This window comes from Bufo bufo, chromosome 8 (genome assembly GCF_905171765.1).
Source record: "Bufo bufo chromosome 8, aBufBuf1.1, whole genome shotgun sequence".
Lineage (NCBI taxonomy): Eukaryota > Metazoa > Chordata > Amphibia > Anura > Bufonidae > Bufo > Bufo bufo.
This window is the reverse complement of record NC_053396.1, coordinates 190,824,012-190,847,047: the sequence shown is the minus strand read 5'-3', so window position 1 is coordinate 190,847,047 and position 23,036 is coordinate 190,824,012. Positions and strand designations below refer to the sequence as shown.

The 23,036-nt window shown below is 41.6% G+C and overlaps 1 protein-coding gene across 7 annotated transcripts in view; it reads right to left on the bottom strand.

The window, feature by feature from the left end:
- RYR1 (ryanodine receptor 1) overlaps nucleotides 1-23,036 on the bottom strand; it is a 124,561-nt gene that overhangs the window by 18,861 nt on the left and 82,664 nt on the right. For 2 of the 7 annotated variants that reach the window (XM_040442358.1, XM_040442359.1), the window contains 18 exons: nucleotides 19,170-19,340; nucleotides 19,011-19,070; nucleotides 17,951-18,088; nucleotides 17,723-17,835; nucleotides 16,536-16,632; nucleotides 16,063-16,169; nucleotides 15,926-15,977; nucleotides 13,942-14,013; nucleotides 13,403-13,502; nucleotides 13,237-13,316; nucleotides 12,928-13,004; nucleotides 12,521-12,594; nucleotides 10,389-10,406; nucleotides 6,985-7,065; nucleotides 4,995-5,083; nucleotides 4,745-4,873; nucleotides 3,544-3,648; nucleotides 1,479-1,508 (listed from right to left, as the gene is read on the bottom strand). In XM_040442358.1, coding sequence (XP_040298292.1) covers nucleotides 1,479-1,508; nucleotides 3,544-3,648; nucleotides 4,745-4,873; nucleotides 4,995-5,083; nucleotides 6,985-7,065; nucleotides 10,389-10,406; nucleotides 12,521-12,594; nucleotides 12,928-13,004; nucleotides 13,237-13,316; nucleotides 13,403-13,502; nucleotides 13,942-14,013; nucleotides 15,926-15,977; nucleotides 16,063-16,169; nucleotides 16,536-16,632; nucleotides 17,723-17,835; nucleotides 17,951-18,088; nucleotides 19,011-19,070; nucleotides 19,170-19,340 — 1,593 coding nt within the window. The remainder of the gene's footprint in view (nucleotides 1-1,478; nucleotides 1,509-3,543; nucleotides 3,649-4,744; nucleotides 4,874-4,994; nucleotides 5,084-6,984; nucleotides 7,066-10,388; nucleotides 10,407-12,520; nucleotides 12,595-12,927; nucleotides 13,005-13,236; nucleotides 13,317-13,402; nucleotides 13,503-13,941; nucleotides 14,014-15,925; nucleotides 15,978-16,062; nucleotides 16,170-16,535; nucleotides 16,633-17,722; nucleotides 17,836-17,950; nucleotides 18,089-19,010; nucleotides 19,071-19,169; nucleotides 19,341-23,036) is intronic. The other 5 variants (XM_040442361.1, XM_040442362.1, XM_040442363.1 and 2 more) reach the window with 3 other exon arrangements.

The following is a 23,036-nucleotide window of genomic DNA, read 5'->3' as shown; positions in this document are numbered from 1 at the left end:
AACCCACAAACAACCACTCAGGTCCTTACATGGCACATTTGTTTTGTACACTCATATTCTGTAGCCAAGTTTAGAAGACCAAAAACATATATGTACTCTAACATCAATGTAATCTCACATTTGAGATGGCAGTTTTGTGAGGGAAGCAAGTTTGTCTATAGAAAGTTTTCAATTAAAAAATATTTATTTGTTAAAATCCATTTTACATATAATGAACCTAGGTTAAAGTCACATAGAATGCTGTTCTAGTCTGATATACTATTTTGCAGGCGGATTCAACAACTGTGATTGTTGCCCTGATCCATTCTGTTACTAATTGCAAATCAGTCTTCTCCTGCTAAAAACTCTCCAGTCTATCCTGAACATATCAGCCAGGCTCATCTATTGGTCCAACTGCCACGCTGATGCCTCCACTCTGTGTCAGTCAAAGCACCTATGCCTCTGCCCTGTTCCAGTCATTGCATTGCTTGGCCATCCATTAGAGAATATAACATTAACTTCTCACTGTCATCCTCAAGGTTGTCCACAGTAATACAACTTCTGCATCTCCTCTCTAATCTCTATTTACCACCCATGCTCTCCATTCTGCCAATGATGTACGACCAATATGCACCATAATCAGAACCTCTTACTCCCATCTCCAAGACTTCTCTTGAGCTGCACCAGTTCTCTGGAATTTCCTAACCCAGACAAGCAGGTTGATTCCCAACAACTCAAGTTTCAGTTACTCCTTAATAACAAATCTTTTTAGAGTGACCTGTCACATTGCCTAATTAACTGTTCTCCATTCATCCCCACCTTCAACATTGTTCCTCAGAACCAGACCTCTTCACGCAACAGCGTCCAACACACTCCATGCACGCAAAAGCACTATAGATACTAACTGGTGGCTGGCTCTATATTTGCTCCCCTATTTAGTTAAGATGGCTGAACTATTATTATTATAACTTTTTGCCTCTTGTGTCACCCCTATTTCCGTATAGATCATAGGCTCTTGTGAGCAGGGCTCTCACTTCTCATTTGAATCGTTGACAAGTTTGTAACTATGTTCTGTATAATTCTATTTTTACATGTACCCTCTAATTTATATTTATAAACAGTATGGTCAGCAAAATGGTTGCCTCAGTTCTTTACCATAAAAAAAAACCCTACCCTTCAAGGTTTTTACTGTTACAATGGCAGGCTCAGAGGGTAACAGGATACTTCCCTGAAACTACACAAGAACCAATATTAATCAAGACGCGCAAAGCTTATGGAGTGGACCCAACATATTGATCTCAATGCCAAAGATCCAACTTAGAGAAGAGTCGAAAAGATTGACAGTAACGTACATTATAAACAAAGATGGGTGGCTGAAGACAATGAGAACATACAGAGACAAGAGTATCAATGGCTGACAGACACGGAATGGGCTAGGGTGCACGTCTAGCTGAGACAATTTAAGGAAATGCAGCCGTGCCACAGAGAAAAATTCTTACGCCATTTCGTAGTCCTCCGTTTTGGGGCATCTGTTACATATTGGAATAAAAATATTATTCAGAATCACTGCATGTCAAACATCATTAACTTATACTTGAAGTAGATAGCAATAGTGGGAGCTAGCCGTGGACACAAGATAGCTGTTGGACAAATGACTGTTCAGCCTATGGCTATCTTCGCCAATTCTCTATTGATATAACCCTTCAGGGCATGTTATTCCAAACTGGGACAAGTAACATGTGGCTGCCAGATATTTATGGTGCTGCTTATATTTGAGGAGATGTAAGATTGGATTAGTTCAGTCCTGTCATTGGGCTGAGCTCATAGATTGTTGGTGGCACCAAAAATGTTGTCTATCTGATGACAATTACCTATTGTCTATGGCCAACATTACACTCATGGGTAATCCTCATATATGATTCAAATCTGAGGAATACCTATTTTATTATAAGTCTTTATGGCAATGGCAGTAGAAACTGAAAAACAGAATTTAAAAAAACTCCAAAAACATTTAACGAAAATGACTGAACAAGCAGAAATTTCTCCCCACATTCACAGCAGTTACACTTAATAGAAATCAAAAGGCACATAGGTGTCAAAAGGAAATAAGTGTTTGTAGTTCTCAAATCTGGGGAAATTTGAATAATGATTATTGGATCAAAATTGTTCTGGACTTCCTATCAGACATCCTAGTGAAGGTTAGACTCAGAGTCTCCTCAATAAGTTGCATTCAAACAGTTTAAACCTTCATGTAGGTCTAAGGGTGACCCCACACCTTAAGTAGCTATTGGCTTCCTCTGTGTCAGCTTTTCTCCCGAGAGAACAAAAGATCAGCATGGAGAAATTCAACATGGCTAATTTTTCTTTTCCCGTTATCTGCCATCAGTGGAGAGTTGGAACACCCCGATAGACATTAGATGGTTGGCCAGTCCAGCTAAAATTTGCTGGTTTAGCCAATATTTATCTAATTTTTATGGCGCCTTTAAAATTAGGGTCCAGAATTGGGTTGGTTTAGTGATGGTCTTCCTGAGACTGAAAATCTAACTCAACTGGGGTCCCAAGATGTTAAAACCTTAGGGGTTCTCCTAGCCTGCTCGATCTATAGCATAACAAATGAAGTGCCTACATGGAATAGTGCTTGGTTATGTGTATAAATAATACTCCCTTTTCACCTTTGATAATACCTAGTAGAGGAGCCTTATATTGAGGATACAGGCAGGAATAACTCTTCAGATCATTAAGTGGTGGAACCACAGAAAAGATTTATGGGGAGGTCAACTAGTTTTTCATTTTTTTCTTTTCCTGGAAATGCAATTTAACAATTATCTTCCATCCCTGTAAACTAATTTGGTGAGAAGTATCAAAATTATTACTTAACCTACAGGGAGTAGAAATAGGTAAAAGATCTGAGAAAGTTACACATGACTACAGTCTTTATTTGTAGTCTGTAAACATGGAGACACAAAGCTCTGCAAAGGAACTGTAGACAAAAAAAACATTTTTATGCTATTGAGGAAACAGGCAGGGATAACTCTTCAGATCATTACATGGTGGAACCACAAAAAAAGGTATAAGGGAAAATCAACAATTTTTTCATTGTTTTCCCTTTAAATGCACTATAACAATTATCTTCCACCCTATAAACTTTCTTGGTGAAAAGTATCTGACTTATTACTTAACCTACAGGCAGTAGAAGATTGAAGAAAGTTACACATGACTACAGGCTTTATTTGTAGTCTGTAACCATGGAGACACAAAGGTCTGCAAAGCAACTGTAGACACAAAACAGCAGAATATTAAAAAATTCAAACCTGCGTTAAAATGTGCTTAGATTTTTTACTTTAGACATATTAGAGCAATAAAAATAGGTGGAAAAGTGCATATCACTTTTAAATTGTCATGTAAAAATTCATATATTAAAGAGAACTGATATTGATTCTGGATAACAAATCAAAGTATGTGGTTGTGACTGATCTTGATTGTGAATAAATAATCTGATGTACATAAGAAGAGAAATGAGACTCCAGTAACTCAGCAGGAGCATAAAAATGAATACATTCTTACCTGGGCCAATTTCATCATCATGTGAGCAAAGACATGCAGGAAACCAACCACTGCATCCCAGAGACGGCTGTGTGCCAGGCTCTGCTGGTTACCAGTACAAGGACCCTGAGGAAGAACCAGTCATGGATTTTAACTTATTACTAAGAAACAATACTTAAAGGGGTTGGCACATCACTAGGATAAGCCCCAATGTATAATAGGTGCGGTTCCAACCTCTGGAACCCACATCTATCTTTAGAACGGAGGCTGCAAAATCAAGGAGGGCTATTTTCGGAAGTCCCATTAAAATGTGTGGGAAGTGCGTCGTGCAAGTTCGGCCACTGCTCCATTCACTTCTATGATGCTAACGGAAATAGCCGAGCCAGCATTTGGCTATTTTTGGCATTCCCATAGAAATAAAAGGAGGGCAGCTGCGGATGCACGGTGCGCCAACCTTCACTTTGCGGGCTCTGTTCTAAAGATAAGTGTAGGTAGCAGAGGTTGGACTCTTCACCCATCAGACATTGGGGGCATATCCAAGCAATATGCACCTAATGTACCAGATGGGCCAACCCCTTTAATTAGAAGAGTTACTCTACAAATGAAAAGTTATTGACCTTAAAAGGGGTTGTCTGGTCTAGAAAACCCATGTTCTTACACATTAGGGAATTCTGAGTTAATAGAGGATAACCACAGTTTAGGATATCTTAATTTTAGACAGAGTGAAGCCACAATGCCACTATGGGTTACTAGTGCTCTGGAGTTCCAAAAATGTCGATGCATTGCAGAGACAGCCCACTACTTTCAATAAATTACTTTTAATATTTCCCTCTGGTGGCACTGTAAGGGAATTAAACACTTGCAGCCAGGTTCTCATGGAGAGTATAGCTAAATGCTAGCTGGCAGGTCTCAGTGGGCCTGAGGGGGCACTACTAGCCCCTTGTACCACTAGTCACAAACATGATGCCCCAACCTACAAATAGCATCTGCACAAGATAAAGCTACATTCCCCAGTTTATTGATCGGGCAGTGTTATTTCGTCACCTCACTGAAATATAATTTGGGAAATGTATCATGTTACTTGGGCAATAACTTAAGCTATAAGGGGTGGGGTTTCATGGCGGTATTGCACAAGGCCCCATCCAAATTAAGGCCTGTCCTATTTTCAGCAGCTTCAATGAAGCCTTCTGACAAAGCAGACAACCCTTGCTCTCTCTCCTACCTGGATATACTCTGTTAGGCTGTTGAACACCTGTTTTGCCACAGACATAGCTTTGGAAAAGTTCCTCTTGCCTTGGTCATCAATAATATCTTTCCCAGAATAATACCAGTAGAAGTCACTGATGGATTCCTGGGATGGGAATTTTAGAAAAAGGGTTAAAGATGCTTAAACCTCAGTTTATCAAACAGATTATATTAATATAGACATTTCAGAGGTTAATGGGGATGTGGTTCCCACATTTGGAGTTTACCTGTAGGCGCAGAAGATAATCCACAGTGCAGATGATAATGTTGATGGTGGTGGTGTTGCCAGTCTGAGTACGAAGGTAGTTCTGAAAGTCTACAAAATAAAAGATTAAAATAAAAACTATAGCTAAAAGTTGATACTGGATGGAGATTTACTCAAAACCGAGTAAAAATGTACACCTATCAGCCATAAACCAAAAAAATTCTGCCTAATATTGTGGAGCTCTCCCTTATGCCACCAAAACAGCTTTGATGCATTTAACTGCAGACTCTGCATGGCCTCTGAAGGTGTTCTCTGATATCTGGCCTCCAGACATTAGCTGCAGATTATATAATTCCTGTAAGTATTGAGGTGCAGCCTCTATGGATTGGATTTGCCATTAGGGAATACTGTTGCCATGAAGGGGTCTGTACAATGTTAAGGTAGATGGCACATGTCACAGGACCCAAGGTTACCTAGCAGAACATTGCCCAGAGCATCACACTGCCTCCACTGGCTTGTCTTTTTCCCATAGGGCATCCTGGTGCCATCTTTTCTCCAGGTAAGTGACACACAGACACTCACACCTGGCCATCCACATAAGGCCCAAAAAAGTTTGATTCATTAGACCAAGCCACCTCCTTCCATTGCACCATGATCCAGTTCTAACCACACATGTCCACAGTAGTAACTTTTGGTGGTGGACAGGGGTCAGCATAGGCACTCTGACTGATCTATGGCTACACAGTCCCATTATACAGTAAACTGTGATGTACTGTCACCTTTCTATCATAGCCCATAGTAACCTTTTTAGCAATTTATGCCACAGTAGCTCTTCTGCAGGATCAGACCAGAAGTCTATAGTCCCCATGCACATCAATGAGCCTTGGGCACCCATGACCCTGTTGCAGCTTAACTGGTTGTCCTTCCATGGACCACTTTTAATGAGTACTGATCACTGCATACCAGAGATACCATACAAGACTTTCTGTTTTGGAGATTCTCTGAACCAGTAATTTGGTCATCACAATTTTGCCCTTGTTGCTCAAATCCTTATGCTTTCCCATTTGTCCTACACATCAACTTCAAGAACTGACTTGCTTCCTAATATATCCCATCCCTTGACAAGTGCCATTGTCACTGTGGCAGAACCCGCCTCGCCACTGGGCATTGGAGAGGCCTGGCTACCCGCCTCCTACCTACTGACTATGGCCCCTGGTGAATTTGTACGTTGAATGCAATTTGGGCATGTGGTATTTTGCATTGCTGTGTGTTGTGGACTGTATATATCTTGCCCTGGCTGTAAAGTTTGCTATGTTACAGGTATTGTTGTTCTGTGCCTCTTCTCCTCCCCCTTTTTCCTGTCCCATTGTTTCCCCGGCAGGGTGTTGTCGCAGGGACACTGGGAGACCAGTTTAAACCAGCTGCTCTGTCCCTCCTCAATCTCCCATCAGCCCTTGCTATTGTCTGGCCCCACCCTTCCTTGTACCAGAGTCCTCTAGGTGCCCTATTGTATGTAAATGAGGCTGTTGGGGGGTTTAAAGTAGGTGTGCTGTGTCTAAATAAAGTTCAGTTCCTGTTTTAACCCTCAAGGTGAAGTGTCGTCTCATTCTTGGGGGAGGATTTATTGCATGCTGTCCCAGTTTGACTGCTAGGAGTGAAAACCTATTCGTATGGTTTCCTATTCAACTGTCTACAGCATTCATATGCTTGAAGAGGATTTATATGCTTCTTCGGTTCGGTGATTGTGGTGTCTGCCAGAGGGCTTGGAAACCTCAGGAAACGCTAGGAGCATCCGTCAACGGAGGTACTCAGTTGGGGTGCCAGGTGATCCGTTACAGTCACAACATAATCAGTGTTATTCTCATCATCTTTAGTGTTTTTTTGTTTTTTTTTAATTGTTGATAAGTGACACCAACACTGGCAGCATCTAAGACACACATAAAGTATTTTGAAACGTATGGGAGATGTACAGTGCTCTACAAATTATATTCCATAGTTGCAAATTTTCATACCATTATTGTGACCCTCACAAAGCAACTGGAGGAAGCGGAATAGGTCCTGGGTGAACAGGTCATCTGCCATTACTTTTTCTCCTGAAGACAATGAAGGTGAGAAAAACATAAAGAGTCACATAAATCTGAAGCCACAACAAGATTCCAATGATGGCAATTTTTAGAGAGAGGGAAGGACAAATGATGCAAGAGAGAGAGACCATATATTAATGACAGAAGAGAGACAAAGACAAGGGAATAAGTCAAGATATAAAAGGAAAGATAAAGGTAAAAGGAAGGAACGTAGAAAGTCAAATAGAAATAGTAGTGGACAGTAGAACATAAAGATGAAGGATAAAGATTTACAGGTCAATGTAAGGATGCTGAAAAATGGTAGGTTAGGTATGTTATAGACTGATTAAGAATCACTCAGAGTCAAAGTTAGTTTCTTCCCAAACACAATACACTACAAATCAGCAATTCCAAAACTCATGCAGCTAGAGGTTTACCAGGTATCAAGAGACAGAAGACATCACAGACAAACTTGTCCTAGTTCAAACTGTACAGTTCAGCTGTATCTACTTCATGTTGACAAAGTTCAAAAAGTTCCAATTTAAAAAGGACCTGTCAGCGGATTTTTTCTAAAATCATTACCTTGTAGTTTAGTCCACCTTGGGCAAAAGTCCCCGCTCTGTTCTCGCACCTTATATGCTAATATTGGTACAGGGATGAGGATTCCTCTGATCTTAGTGGACATCCCCTTGTCCATGGCTTTGATGCTGTTCATTCGCTGCAAATCTGTTCACTGTCAGGGAGAACATGAGCTGTTCTCATGAGATTCGGCAAAAGTACTATACTCACTTACATAGACTCATGAGACTTACCAAATCTCATGAAAACAGCTCGTCTTCTACCTGCCTGTGAACTGGTCTACAGAAAATGGATCAGAGATCTCCTCCTCCCTGCACCAATACTAATAATTAGAAGGTGTGAGAACACAGCGGGGGGAATCAGGGTGCCATGGCAGGGTGCCATGGGAATAGTGCCATGGCATCTGCTCAAGGTGAATTACAGTATAAGGTATTGATTTTAGAAATTAAAATACGAATAAGTTAGTAGCGGAGAGGGCCATGTATAAAAAAATATGAAAACTGTCTCAGTCCTGCTGCTGATCCACACAACTCTACCCCCTGTTAAGAAACAAGAGGACATTACACCAGTTCTTTTCCCAGAAGAGACAAGGGAAGTATGAAATAGTTTGGGCTTCCTCATTTCTTAAGACTTTATGCCTGAAGATAGATGCCTGCTTGAGGGTTCACAATATTAATGAAAAAGATGGATTAGATCCTTAATTTGGTGAACACCATAACAGCCACTATGCAGCTGGATAACTTATATATCTTCCCAAGGAAAAAATGAAATGATGGAAATTGGAATCTCAAGATATATAGAGTAATGGCTGTATGGGAAAAGCATTTGGCAAAGTCTTAAAACTCAAGAGTTTTACTTAAAGGGGTTACATGGTTTCGGGAAATCAATTTCCAAATGCCCCAATAGAGAAATCTGAATTAATAGAGGACTCTTATCTGCAGAGAACATCTACATGGTTCTTATCTCGCTCTGTAGGACCTGGTACATCCATACATTGCATGGACAGCCTACTGATTTCTTTGATAAATGTGTAATGCTCCAATTTACCAGTGAAGGCACTGTAAGGAAAATTAGCACTTGCTGCAAAGTTCCTCAATTGCTAGGACCACCAGCAATCGCAAATTGCTGGAGGTCCAATCAGTGGGACAACCTTTAATAAACTTAATGTTGATGGAAACAAAAAGCTATCTGATAATCAAATGGTTATAGTGATTCCCAGTAAATTAAAGAAAATAATTTAAAAAAAGTAATGGAACCCTAAAACATAAGCTTTAATAGATATCCTTAGAAACGACCCTAAGTGGTCAGATGTAACTAATCAATACACAAAAATACCCTTATTCAGATCAGTCAAGGGCCCAGGAGTAGGTGTATGCAAGGAAACAACCATATGAGGAAATTCTTTTCACTATAATGATCCTGGATGGTCCTCAGCCCGAAGGCATCACCTAAAGGCGGTGATCCTCCATCCGAGTACCTGCCCTGAATTGCGCTAATACGCCCTAACAAACCACTAACTACCCTATCACCCCGACGTGTTTCCCCCAATCTTTGGGTTCATCAGGGGGTACACATAGAGGGTTCTTAACAGGGCTAATGACTAGCTACACTTCTCCCCCCTCCTTCCACCAACAGAAAAGGAGGAGAGGAAAAGTAAAGCCAAGAGGTGGGGCAGGTTGATACAGAAATACCTGAAGTGGAATATGATTCAGTGTCAAGATGACTGGGTTCATCAATTTAATGCGCATCAGCAGGCATCCAGACCCACCAGAGGTACCAAGATGAAAAGGACCTGATGCACATTAAATTGATGAACCCAGTAATCTTGACACTGAATCATATACCACTTCAGGTATTTCTGTATCAACCTGCCCCACCTCTTGGCTTCACTTTTCCTCTCCTCCTTTTCTGTTGGTGGAAGGAGGGGGGAGAAGTGTAGCTAGTTATTAGCCCTGTTAAGAACCTTCTATGTGTACCCCCTGATGAACCCAAAGATTAGGGGAAACGCGTCGGGGTGATAGGGTAGTTAGTGGTTTGTTAGGGCGTATTAGGGCAATCCAGGGCAGGTACTCGGACGGAGGATCACCACTTTTAGGTGATGCCTTCGGGCTGAGGACAAACCAGGATCATTATAGGAAAAGGAATGTCCTCATATGGTTGTTTCCTTGCATACACCTACTCCTGGGCCCTTGACTGATCTGAATAAGGGTATTTTTGTGTATTGTTTAGTTACATCTGCCCACTTAGGGTCGTTTTTAAGCATATCTATTAAAGGTAATGTTGATGGCACTGACAAGGAATTGTCAAAAGCGGGCAATCCATTTCAATATGTAATGTTCAAGGTTTGTATAACTTAATCTCGAAAAAGTTCAAGTCTCTCACCTGACGCTTGGAGATGTTAGTAACTGGTTAGTAGGGAAAATAAGGGGAAATTCGGGAAATTACTGGAGATTTAATTTACTAAGCTGACTCAACCCATCCCAATCTTCTACTTAAGCATTGATCTCTATGGTATTTCTAGTCAATATCTCCCTCTTAAGCCGATTCTCAATGGATTGGTGCCAAAGAATTGAGCCAGGATTGGTGCTAGTTTTGGAAAGATCTCATGAAAGGATTCAGTGGGGAAAAATGAATCATTATATCCTTGGTGAGGTCTTATCATACTATCCCCTTTAGGTTGGGTTTAGTCAGTATCAGCAAAGGGCAAAGGGTGGGAGGGCGACATGAGCAGTTAGTTGAAGCATTGGTGGAGCGTGGTTTAAATGAACATTTACCCTGTTCACGGTTGATGACTGGGAACCAAGGAGGTCAGGGAATGAGAGAGGCAGGCAGGAAAAGGAGGGGGGCACAACCATGTCAGGGAACAGGAAGGAAAATGTGATTATCATTATTTCAAACTTATTAATTGGATGATGCCAAGAATATAACAAGAATCCCCCCCAACCCCCAACCACAGACAAGGGTAGAGAGAGAAACATAGTTTATAATATAGAACATATTAGGTCCTGTATGTTGAGATGATGTGATTAGGAAAGAGATGGGTTTGGAGAACATAGGCCAGATATAGATGAGAAACCACATTACCCTTATATGTCCTTTTTAGGCAAATACAACAATATATTCTTCAGGAAGTGAATGCATAAGTACAATACATGACCTGCTAGATGGGCTGTCTACCGTCAGCCAACTTCTTATGCCCCCTTTAAGAAGAATGTTTGCTTTGAAAAAATCATCTTCATGTACTTTATTAGGGAGTCTGCGTTAATAAAGAGTGTCTCTTGTTCTGGAGGACCTGTCCTGTCCTACATTAGAGAAAATAGAAGAATCTTCTATTTTCTCTATCTTCAATCAGGACTGGCTTGAGTCCGCTCCGTGCACCGCTGTGCAGGACGTTGAGGTGAGCTGGCTGTAACCCTTTCCATGCTGTCCTACATTACACAGACAACTGATTCACTGGAATGGACAATTTGTGATGTTTCGTTTCTCCTGTGGTGGCGCTGCAGGGAAACTGAACACTTACTGGCAGGTTAAGTGACTCCAGCAGTAAGGGCCCTATTACACCTGCAGATGAAGCAGGCAATTGTCCGGAAGGAAGCGTTCCTTCCTAGTGGAGGAGACAGCTGCTGTTACATGCAGATATCTCCTCCTCAGTATGGGGACAGGCGATTGCTAATGCTATCGCTCGTCCCCATACTGAATCACTGTTTTCCGGCAGGGTAATACTGCCGACAAATGGGGATTTTTAAACCTGTTAAAAGATTCCAAATTACCCGATGAGAGTTTGCTCGTTCATCGGGTAATCAGCGGCAGTATTACATTGTCAGATCATCGCTAATGAGTGTTCATACGAATGCTTGTCAGGGATGATCTTAACGATTATCTTCAGGTGTAACAGGGCCTTAAGACACCTAGTGATCAGCTCATTATCAAGGGACCCTTCTAAAACTAGAAATTCTCCAAAGAGGAGAACCACTTTGAGGGCCTGTTCAAATAATACACACTCTATTCTCTTAGCAGATGTATAGTTGACCCTGAGGTTTTTACAAAAATTAGCAGAGATATTCATGTCTGGTTCCAATTCATGTTCATGTAGATCATGCACTGCCCTCTCTGGTACCATCCTAGGGTATAACACAATCTTACCTAGCTTGTTCCTTTATATCTTCAATATTATTAAAGGGCATTTAGGAGACATTTGTACTGATGAGCTATGCTCTGGATAGGCCCTTAGTATCTCATTGGTAGGGGTCTAACAAACGGGACCCCTGCCAATCAGCTGTTTGAGAAGTGCCATGGTTTTCTCGCAGCTTTTCCCAGGCCATGTGATTTCAAGTTTCTCGGTCACATGGCCTAGGTGCAGCTAAGCCCCATTGACGAGAATGGGGATGAGCTGCAATACCAAGATCAGCCACTGTACAATATACGGTGCTGTGCCTGGTGAGCAGACAGAATGTTGTGCCTTCTCAAACAGCTGATTGTCAGCGGTCCCGGGTGTTAGACCCCCACCAATCAGTAGTAAAGTCTCAGAAAACTCTTTTAACATTATAACCTATTGTATAAAAGCCAATGGATGGCTACCACCAAACTAGTAGAACATTTCATAGAGGAGATTTATATTTTCTGCATGTTTTTTTTTTTTTTTTTAGTAGGTCAGAGTTACTGTCTAATCAATTGTTTGTATACAATTCCACATAACTGGAGTCTGGTGACGACTTCCACTATGGCCAAAACTATGATCGATAGGTAAAGTCTGGGTCGAGTAGATTCTACACGAATTTTCTAAATAAAAATTACCATTATTTTGGGTAGCCTCTGCCAGGAAGACAAGTTAATGCCTAAAATAAATCTTTCCGGGATGGTCAAACACTGGTGCATAGTCATATGTCCACTCTGTGGTATTACTCACTCGTTCCATCTTCTGTTACCATGCCAAGTCCTTCTGCTTTATTCTGGCGCTCAAAAGCATTCAGGTCCAGGACACTACATTAAAAGAAGAGAGATGGGCCCAATGCTTGTGTGTAGAAATACTCAATTTACGTGAATTGGGGTTTTTCTGCGTCATACTACAAAAAATGGACTAATCCAAAAGGCAGTTTGAGTGAAATCTGTGGCATCTACAGGATGGTCCCTTCAGATAATGGCTCAAGTAAGGTGGTGGTTTTAAGATGGCTGAAGACACAGTGAAGAGTGCCAACCCTACCACTAAGCCACATGTCAAGGAGGAATTCAAGGGCAAGATCAACGAAGAGTCTGCTGACCTTTGGAACTAGACAGTAAGCATTGCTTTTAGGAAATTAATTGTAAGGTCCTCACCTGCATGTCTGCATCAGGGCTTGCACACTCTGAAAAAAGCCAACCTCCCTCTTTTCTTTTAGATAATCTAGCATTTTCTGCAGAATAAAATACAAAAAAAGTTTTTGTGAGCCATGAAGCGAGGTGTACTGCCATCAGCTTAATCTGCATGCTGGAGATAAGTCCTGGACTCTTCTCCGGTTAAGTTAAAATTGATCATGGTTGTGCTATAGACAATGCAAAACCCTAGCGACATAACGACATGCTGGGGGTTTAATTGCCCCCAAACCTAGTGACACGTACTCTTTAACACTTAGATGCATCTCCTACCTGCTGAACCTCAACATTTCCCCCGTTGAGGATAGAAATTCCAAGCTTGAGTGTAGAGGAGACCATAGCTCCTGGTTCACCTATGAGTTATACATGGGCAGAGTAAGATAAGGACTTGGCCAAAAACCACAGAATATCATTGATTTTGTTGTATAAGTGTTCACACCTTTACATGCACTGATCATCTGCAAGACCATCTCGGCAGCACCACGATTATGGAGACGGGACTGCTGGTACAATAACCTCTGCTTCTCCATCTCTTTCTCCTGTGTATATAGCACAAAGCTAGTTCTGAACAATGGACATGGAAGAGGAACAATGGGGGGAATTTATTAAGAGGTGTACTCCAATGAAGTATGGACCGGCATTATGAAACCATAGACTTAGTATATCTTCCCCAGAGCGGACTGGCCCACCAGAGGATCCTTCGACAGGCTCAGACTCTGATACCATAGTGGGCCCCAAAGGTCCAGGAGATTAAAAAAAAAACATTTTCAGCTCCCTTTGGAGCCAATAACTTGCCATTATGGTCTATTTCTTTGAATCATAATCTATTCTCTGGATTTGGCCAGTAAAAAAATTCCTCTGCAGACCCCGATCTCCCCTTATGTGTTCTGCTCTAACAGAACAGTAAACGGTCAACTCAATAGCATTGATAAGTTCTACATTTTGAGCACAAAAATGTAATTCATGCTGAAGAAATACCTCAAATGAGAGTTCAGATTCTTCTTCTTCCCCACCGGCAGCTTCTTCATCTTCCTCCTCCATGTGACAACTCTGGATGGTGTAGTGGTAAATGATATATATTACTGAGACAACTAAGTACTGTATGGACACAGAAAAAGCACTGCATGAACCAGAAATCACTGTCCAAACCGTTAGGACCACACATCGTATTGCAAGAAACCACAGCTTGTGAAGACCATGAAAAATACAAGAAGAGTCCATCCAAAAAAGACTTTTGACTATTGAACCACATCTGACATAAGCTAGGTTTGGTTTCACACATGGATCCACAGCTTGCGAGCAGAAAATAATGTTGCTATCCATAATTTAGTTTTGGTCTTCGAACTTGCCAAAGATCCATGTTTTAACCGTAAGGTGTCTTAATGTTGCTGTTAAACCTAGAGGCTCTCTGCAACTGCCGTGCCCTATCCACTTTGATTGACAGGGCCAGGCTTGATGATTCATTTTAGTGGAGCTGACCTGCAATAATAGACAAAATCTACAGCCATGTGTGGTGTGGTGCTATTTTTGAAAGGAAGCAGCCACGGTGCTCTAATCCTTTACATTTCCTTTAACTCAATATCCTGTCTTCTATAGGAAGTAATGTTATTTTCTGGATATCTCACCTTTAAAGTATACTTCAATCAATTTACTAAAGTTGGTTTAGACCAGGGGTGGCCAACCTGCGGCTCTCGAGCCGCATGCGGCTTTTTGCCTTTTCAAGTGCATCTCTAGCAGGAGAGGTAGGCGATTTCTTTTAATTATAGTACATAGCATGGGGGTCTGATCTAAGCATGGGACGTTGTGATCTGTGCATGGGGGGTCCTGATATCAGCATGGAGGGTTTGATCTGAGCATGGGGGGGGTCTTTTCGGAGCATGAGGGGTCTAATCTGAGTATGGGCGGTCAGATTTGCGCACGGGGGGTCAGATCTGAGCATGGGGGGTCAGATTTGCACATGGGGGGTCAGATCTGAGCATGGTGGGGTCAGATCTGAGCACGGGGGGTCTGATCTGAGCACAGGGGGTCTGATCTGAGCATGGGGGGTCTTATCTGAGCATGAAGGGATCTTATCTGAGCAATGGGGGTCTGATCTGAGCATGGGGGGTCTGATCTGAGCATGGGGGGTCTAATCTGAGTATGGGGGGTCAGATTTGTGCACGGGGGGTCAGACCTGAGCATGGAGGGTCTGATCTGAGCAAGGCGGGTCTGAACTGAGCAAGGGGGGCCTGATCTGAGCAAGGGGGGTCTGATCTGAGCAAGGGGGTCTGATCTGAGCAAGGGGAGTCTGATCTGAGCAAGGGGGGTCTGATCTGAGCAAGGGAGGTCTGATCTAAGCACGGGGGTCTGATCTGAGCATAGGGGGTCTGATCTGAGCACGGGGGTCTGATCTGAGCACGGGGGTCTGATCTGAGCACGGGGGTCTGATCTGAGCACGGGGGGTCTGACACTGGGAGCCTGATTTGTGTTGTCTGATCTGAGCATTGGGGGTCTTATTTTGGGGGTCTGATTTGGAGTTTTGATGAGGATTGGGGATCTTATCTTAGGTCAGATGAGCATTGGGGGTCTGATAAAAGATAATTTTTTTATTTTCTTCTCTGCTTATGAAAAATAAGAAAAAAAACTCAGATCAGATGAAAAATATTTTGTTTTCTTATTTTTCTCCGCTAAAACCTAGGTGTATCTTATAGGGCGAAAAATACGGTGACTCGTGCGTAAATGTATAGCTTGTGGCTCCTGGTAGTCATACGTGTTTTTTTCTGGCTTTGTGTCTGTAAGGTTGGCCACCCCTGGTTTAGACTCTTGCACATAAAATATGTCAGGGCCTCTTCTTTATGTCATATGCTGCTTGGTTAAAGGGGTTCATGGCAGTGGAGGCCCCTGTGCCGTGGTTCTTTTTGCTCTCTATACTGTCCTGCTCCAGTACCAATACAGTATCAGAGTGGACTTTTTACAAATTTACCTTTGCCATGATATCCGCGTAGGCCATGTACAAATAGTCTTCATCCAGTTTACTGTAGAGAAGGATTGACAAGTGCAGTTTAGCAATGTTTATGTTGCCTTTGCCATAATATACCGGGTATCAATTACAAGACTCACGTTTTCTCTGTCAAAGCGGTTCTGCTGAAATGAAGGATAAGTTGGTGCAGTGGGTCCGGCTTCTTCTCTTCTTCTTCCTCCTCTTCTTCTTGTGTCTCACCAGGTTTCTGAGGAATAATCGTGCAGATCAGAAGCGCTTCAAGATTCAGTAATGCCATAACAACATGATAAAAAAAATCAGGCCCTTTACAGTGAACAGGAGATCCTGGTGCCCCTGTTCCATTTTCTTGACATTTTCCACTTTGCCAACATTGTAGCATCTGTGGAGGCCACATTTTCACTATGCATCAAAATGGAGACAAGAACCAGCTTAAATTGCTCTCGCTGCCCACCTATGAAGGCTTTTTCTACGGTTCGTATGCCTTCTGTCCTATGCTGGTTTATGAGTCCAACAGGTTGGTTATTATATGATAAAATCACCATTATAATATATACCAAAATAATATGGTTAAATATTGTACTCTTCTACTTACAGCCAAGTCATCAATCATCCTGTCCTCAAAGTCATGAGCTTCACTCATAATCCAGGTGTGTTTATAAGCTTCCAAAAACATGTTGCAAGCACGGTGTCTGCAAAATACGAATTCAGAAATGCAATGTTACGGATTGTAGGCACCCATGCACAAAAAAAGTTAGTTACAGTGCAGCCACCACTAGGGGGAGCTAACCGCATACCGACTAGAGATGAGCAAATCAATTCAGAAGAGTTCTGCACCTGTGATGGGGTGCCCCCAAAGCTGAGGATGCTCCCCTTGCTGTTTGATTGACAGGATGAGACATCTTAGCCTGAACCACTGCTCCAGTTCCCGTACTTGAGCAGCAACTGCACATGCACGACTACATGGAGAAGTGGCAGCAGGGGGAGCATCTTCAGCTTTGGAGACACTGCATTGTCAAGTCATTTTGTTCATCTTGAATACTTAGTTATTATTGAGCTCAATGTATCAACAGTAGGCAGTAAGTTCGTAAGCTCCCCCTAGTGGGTTTAGGGAGATAACATTTTATCACTAAACGCTATATTCCTATGCAGGGGATTTGGAGCTATGTGTCAGCAAATAGAGCTTAGTCTGCTAGAGATTAATATTAAGACATTAATCAGCACAAAACGTAATTACAATATAAAAGCAAAGGCATTAAAGGGTGTGCATTCACTTAAAGAAGCGAATATTGTTCTACATTGTAGTTAAATAAAAATTATGTTTGAAATACTTTTAATACGTTTTAAGGGGGTATCTTGGGAGTTTAATGTTGATAGCCTATCCTCAGGATAGGTCATCAATATCTGATCAGAGGGGGGTCTGACTGCTGGCACTGTTTGAAGAGGCCACGGCACTCCTGTGAACGCTTCACCCTCTTCCAGGACTAGTGACATGACGTTAATTGGTCACTTGACCTACATGCAGCCAAATCCCATTCAATAAATGGGCTTGGGCTCCAATACCAAGCACAGCCACTATATAATGTTGTTCTGCGCTTGGGAAGCTGCGAGGAGGCTGCAGCGCTTATCGGAGCACCACAGCCTCTTCAAAGTGCTGGAAGTTGGAGCCCCACTGATCATATAAGGATAGACCACTGATATGAAACTCCCAGAAAACTTCCTTCATATCAACTGATTTTATCAGTAAGACAACATAATACATTCATTTTTGTTTGCATTCACCGAGGAAGGTTATATAGTGGAGTCATCCTGAAGCAGGCCACTACAGCACGACGGCGTTGCTTGGAAAGAAGCTTGTGCCACACAGCTTTCTTGGATTTGAAGGGATGTTCAGTCTAGTGAGCAATGGAGACAACAGATATATCAATGAAGACACAGCAGATGATGCACGAGGAAAGAAGAATGAGGAGATCTATAGGGGACGGTTTAATTCTATTGGAATCTGCTCACCAGTTCCAGATGGAAGAGCACTGCAGAGACCTCCTGTACACGTTTTACAATCTTCTCCGGGTTATTGGAGTCTTCTGCTTTACCTGACATTTTGTTATAAAGGGCCAATTGCCAACGCATAGAGGAAGAATTCTCACACTGAACAGAGCGAAGAGACAGCATACAACATGAGCTTATAATGTCATGAGAGAGAGAGAAAGAAATTAAAACTGGGCATAAACTTTAGATAAATGGCTGGGCGTAGCTGTGTCCTCCCCAGACACTGCCAGACACCTGTGGTAGTAGCTTATCTCCTCTGAGAACAAAAGGACTGACCAATGTTGAAATCCAAATGCTCAATCCTTCTCTCTGCCAACATCTGCCATTAAGGGATAGTTGGGAGGCACCTATAACTATTATATGGCTGGACCACCAAAATCATCTTCACCAAATCTCCATAATACTGCACTCCATGGAAATATGATGCTGTATATAGAATCAGAAACTTTCAGAGGTACAGAAGCGCCCCATAGACTTCTCTGGGTGTCATTATGGATCCATGCAACTCATAGACTTGTACAGAGCAATAATACAACCAGGTGCATGAGGCCTACGTCAAGATGCCTTTAATGGGCAGCTGATCATAGAGGCAGGGAGGACAGCATGGGCCATTTGCATTTGAAGCTCACCATTGAGCTTCCTTTAAGCCATGAAATTAATTAGTTCATAACCATAAATGTAATGTAATAGACAGTAGGAAGCTTACATTGACAACCCCCATACACACAGACTATTGTTGGCCAAATGTATTGCTTTCAGCGTGACCTCCTGTTCTCATGTGTATAGGGAGCAACTAATTCCAATGTTCTGCCAGGAGATAAGCCGCTGCTAGAAGTGTCTGGAAGTGGCTCTCTCCCCATTGAGTACACATACACGTGCAGTCAGGTCGAGCACTTATGTGTTTGAGAAATCGGGAAGGATAGCTGTAGATATGTTAAAGAACATAGAAATAGGAACAAGAAAACTTAGAGTAAATGTATTCTAGATCATATAGTACTTTAGGACTAGGTCATTCACCTACCTTTCCCTGTACGTGAAGGTTATTCTGCAAGAATTCCCTTACTTCTTCATCTGTGTCTTTCTGCAGAGATATTACAAAATAAGAATGAGTGACAAAGGTCAATGAAGACGACAGTGAGGGCTATCGACCATACCAAATTTTTTCTAGAATCACACCCACCAGAGAATAACGTATCTTGGCTAATGAGATCAACTCTTGGTCAGTTGGTGAACACATGTTCAACCCAATTGGAAGCATCTTCTTAAGGGTGGCCACAATAAGTGATGTCTGAACAGAGTATCGATCCCCGCGGCGTTTCTTCTTTGTGCGTTCCTGGTCAGAGCCACCAGACTAAAGGGGAACGGGAAAGTTAGATCATGCAGACTTGCAATAAGATTACTGGAAATATGCAGAGCATGCAACTCAGCTCAAGAGTGAAACTGAGGGAGCATCAAACACCTTAACAGATAATAAGTCACAAAAGGCATTCACATCTCATCCATCCAGCCAAGAGCTGTCATCTGCCAAGTGTCTGATCAGCCAAGATCTGAAGCTACTGGAAGGAAATCACTTTTGCCAAGTGCAAAGTTCCAGCCAAAACCAAAGGCTACTACCAAGCATCGCTCAAGGAGACCTTAAACTTCTAGGGTCCATTGTGGACGATGAAGTTTTGGACTTAATTTATTAAATCAAGTGCAACTATAATAAAAAACTGGAGTATTATTAATAATTTATTTCTGTCTATATGAAGATAGTCGCCAATATACCTCCCATGTCTCCTACGATATTGACCGGCACTAATATTTCCATAGTAAAGGCCTCATTCACTTCTATCTCAATGTTTATGACCATTATACCAATAACATTGATTCTATAGTCAAACTTTTTTTGTTCAGGCAACTTATGAAACATATACTGTTTTTTGTAATATTTTAGGCTAAACATTGATGGATGGTATTCTGTAGTTGAGTGGAATAACAAAGTGCAGCAATATATCACAGCACAAAAATGAAATGAACAGTCAGTCAAGATGATGAATGCAGATATAGTTAATCTGAGAAGGGGACGCACAGATGTGGGTGAGTAAAACACATACAAATGTATGAAACATGTTAGAGAAGTAGGATGTATTATACAAGGTTATCATAGATCAGAAGTGATGAATCCATACAGATACATGCCATAGTTTTTGAAAATGTTTTTGGAATATCTGATGGGATTTTTTATAGGAATAAAAAGTCTCTTTGATTCTCATCATGTCTAGGGGATGTTTTTCCATGCCTTATTTGATCAAATGGGGTGGGGAGGGAGGTTGAAGCCCAACAACAAAGGAGATCAGGAACACTTGGTAGGGAAATGTTAGGGAATGGTTCCTCTCTCCAATGTTCTGACATTCATGGTTTTCCTCAATAGAAATGTGACCTAAGGATGACACATGGAATTGGAGAGGTATACTGTATAAGGGCAAAAACACCCATTAAAAACTTCGGGTTTATCTTATAATACATCTCCAATGGTATTTATCTGGGAGGGAGATTCTGATGTTGCTGGAGACATGGCATTATAAGTAATTATGATGAGAAGACTCGAAGACCTAACAAAAGTGTGGATGCAGCATTATAAATTATATATCTATATACATAAAGACATAAAATATGGTGAAGTCATGAAGACTTGAACGTGGAGGACATAGTAGACATAGTAGTAGATGACATACTAGTGGAAGAAGACATGATGTTTCAGAAATACATGACATACAGGAAATAAACAATAGATACGTTGACAACATTAACCAATATGGACAAATCCTACTGGAAAACACTGGACACAAAACATGATCCATAGGCAGCTATCCTGTGCACCCTTCCCTATCTGTTCTAATGCCAAACCTATCATAAGTTGACATGGATTATTTCTTTTTTCAATCATGTCATTTATCAGGCAGTCTACATAGGGATTTGTGGAGGCACTTTCATTCAAACCCTGTATATATGCAATCCTGTGTCTGTATCTAGGAGAGCTAGGGGACTTATCCAACTCATAATTTTCTTTTCTTGATTTGTTGGTGTAAAGTGAGGTTTTTAATTGGTTCTGAAGTTATTTAGTGATGTCTATACCTGGCCTCTTTTCTGCAGTATGAGGAAACTGTACATGCGTACCAACCTTTAGATGGGGCTAGGAGGGTCCAGGAGAGTAGAAAACACTTTTTGAACAGAAAGCTCATGTCCATTGAAGAAATCATCAAGGTAAGACGTCTTGCTACGATCACCTTTCTTTGTATCATATGGGCATCGGCCAAGTGCCATATTGGGCACTGGTCGATGGAGTCCACCCATTTGTTGACGACACTCGGTGAATGTGTTAAAACATTGTTGCCAAAAATGTGTAAGGCTTTCATAAGCCCCACTCACAAATGGATCTTCCTGGGTGGGTTTGGGGAATTCCTGGGGGCGGGGTTTAAATGCCCAGAATTTATCAACAGCAATGTTGGTAAGTATGTTAAAGAGGCTCACAAATCCACTTTAATTATAGAACAGACCAGTAGCAGAAAGTTTGTAATATATTTACCATTCTAAAGTTGCACGAATCAGCCTTTCAGGAACCTGGCTGTGTGATGTTCCCCTTTTCTAAAAAACATCTTTTGTTGACCACATTACTTCAGCTTGGACAGGGGCCAGAACTATTCCTCTCTTTTCTACATGCACAGATGGGGTGGATTCAGGAGTTTGCACTTGCACCCTGGAGAGGAATAGTTCTGGCCCCATCCACATGAGAAGTGACATCCTGTCCATATGCCTGGCCAAAAACCTAGTAAAGGACATGAAGTCGGTGGAAAACAAGATTTTCAGAAAAGAAGCGTCACGTGACTGGGTTCCTGGAAGTCCATGCAACTTTGGAAAGGTACGTATATTATCAACTTTATGCTACAGGTATGCTCTGTGGTTCCAGTTATTCCTGGAAAACAACCTTAAAGGGGTTGTCCCAGTCATTTTTATTGATGACCTATCCTCAGGATTAGGCTTGAGCGAATCAGGTTCGGATTGCTCTATTCAAACCCAATTCGTTTGAAAACTTCCTTTACAATATGTCTTCCAGGCCTGGCAAATCTTGCTGCAAATAACGGGAGACTTGCTTCGTCTCGTGTCTATGACATTACACTTCATTTAAGCACATGAATTACTGTTCCAAAATCTGAAACTGAACTTAGCTTTTTTATTGAGACTTTGGAACAGTAATTTAAATAATTTATATGTGCATAACCGAAGTGTAAAGTCATAGACGCGAGACGAAGCAAGTTTTGCGTTATTTTTTTAGCGAGATTTTCCAGGCCTCAGCGGAGGTCATATATTTAAGCACACTACAGAGCAGATATTGTAAATGAGGTTTCCAAACTAATTAAGTTCAGATAGAACAATCCGAACCTGATTTGCTGAAGCCTACTCAGGACAGGTCATCAATATCAGATCAGCGGAGGTCAGACATCCAGCACCCCGCTGATCAGCTGTTTGAAGAGAAGCCGCATGTTGTACCAGCGTAGCCTTCCCTTCATTGTTTACCTGCCGGGTGTTGGACCCCTGACGATCTGAAATTGATGACCTATCCTGAGGATATGTCATCAATAAAAATAACTTGGACAACCCCTTTAAGGACAGCATACAGAGCTCATTGAAAACTTGTATTTGAGGGACCAGAGTTAAAATATTAACAGCCCTAATATGTTCAATGACCGTAATAGTTCTATTTTACTAATTATGAAAATTTGTCCACTTAAGATATCCAAGATGTGTTCAATGTACATATGGTCAATGAAAGATATATCCCTCCCTTCAAATGACATAACCTTGGTGCATTTTTCATCAAGCAATAGACACATTTTTGTTGGACTAGAAGAACATTTGTTGGTGTTTCCATACATGTCTTTTTTTGTACACACGGTAGTGTTTTTGTGTAGACTCGATTACCCAACAGATGTCCATGTTAATTGATGTGAAAGTAGGCTGCATTTCCCTCTGTTGTGAAAACATTGGCAGGATGTGCATTTTAGAA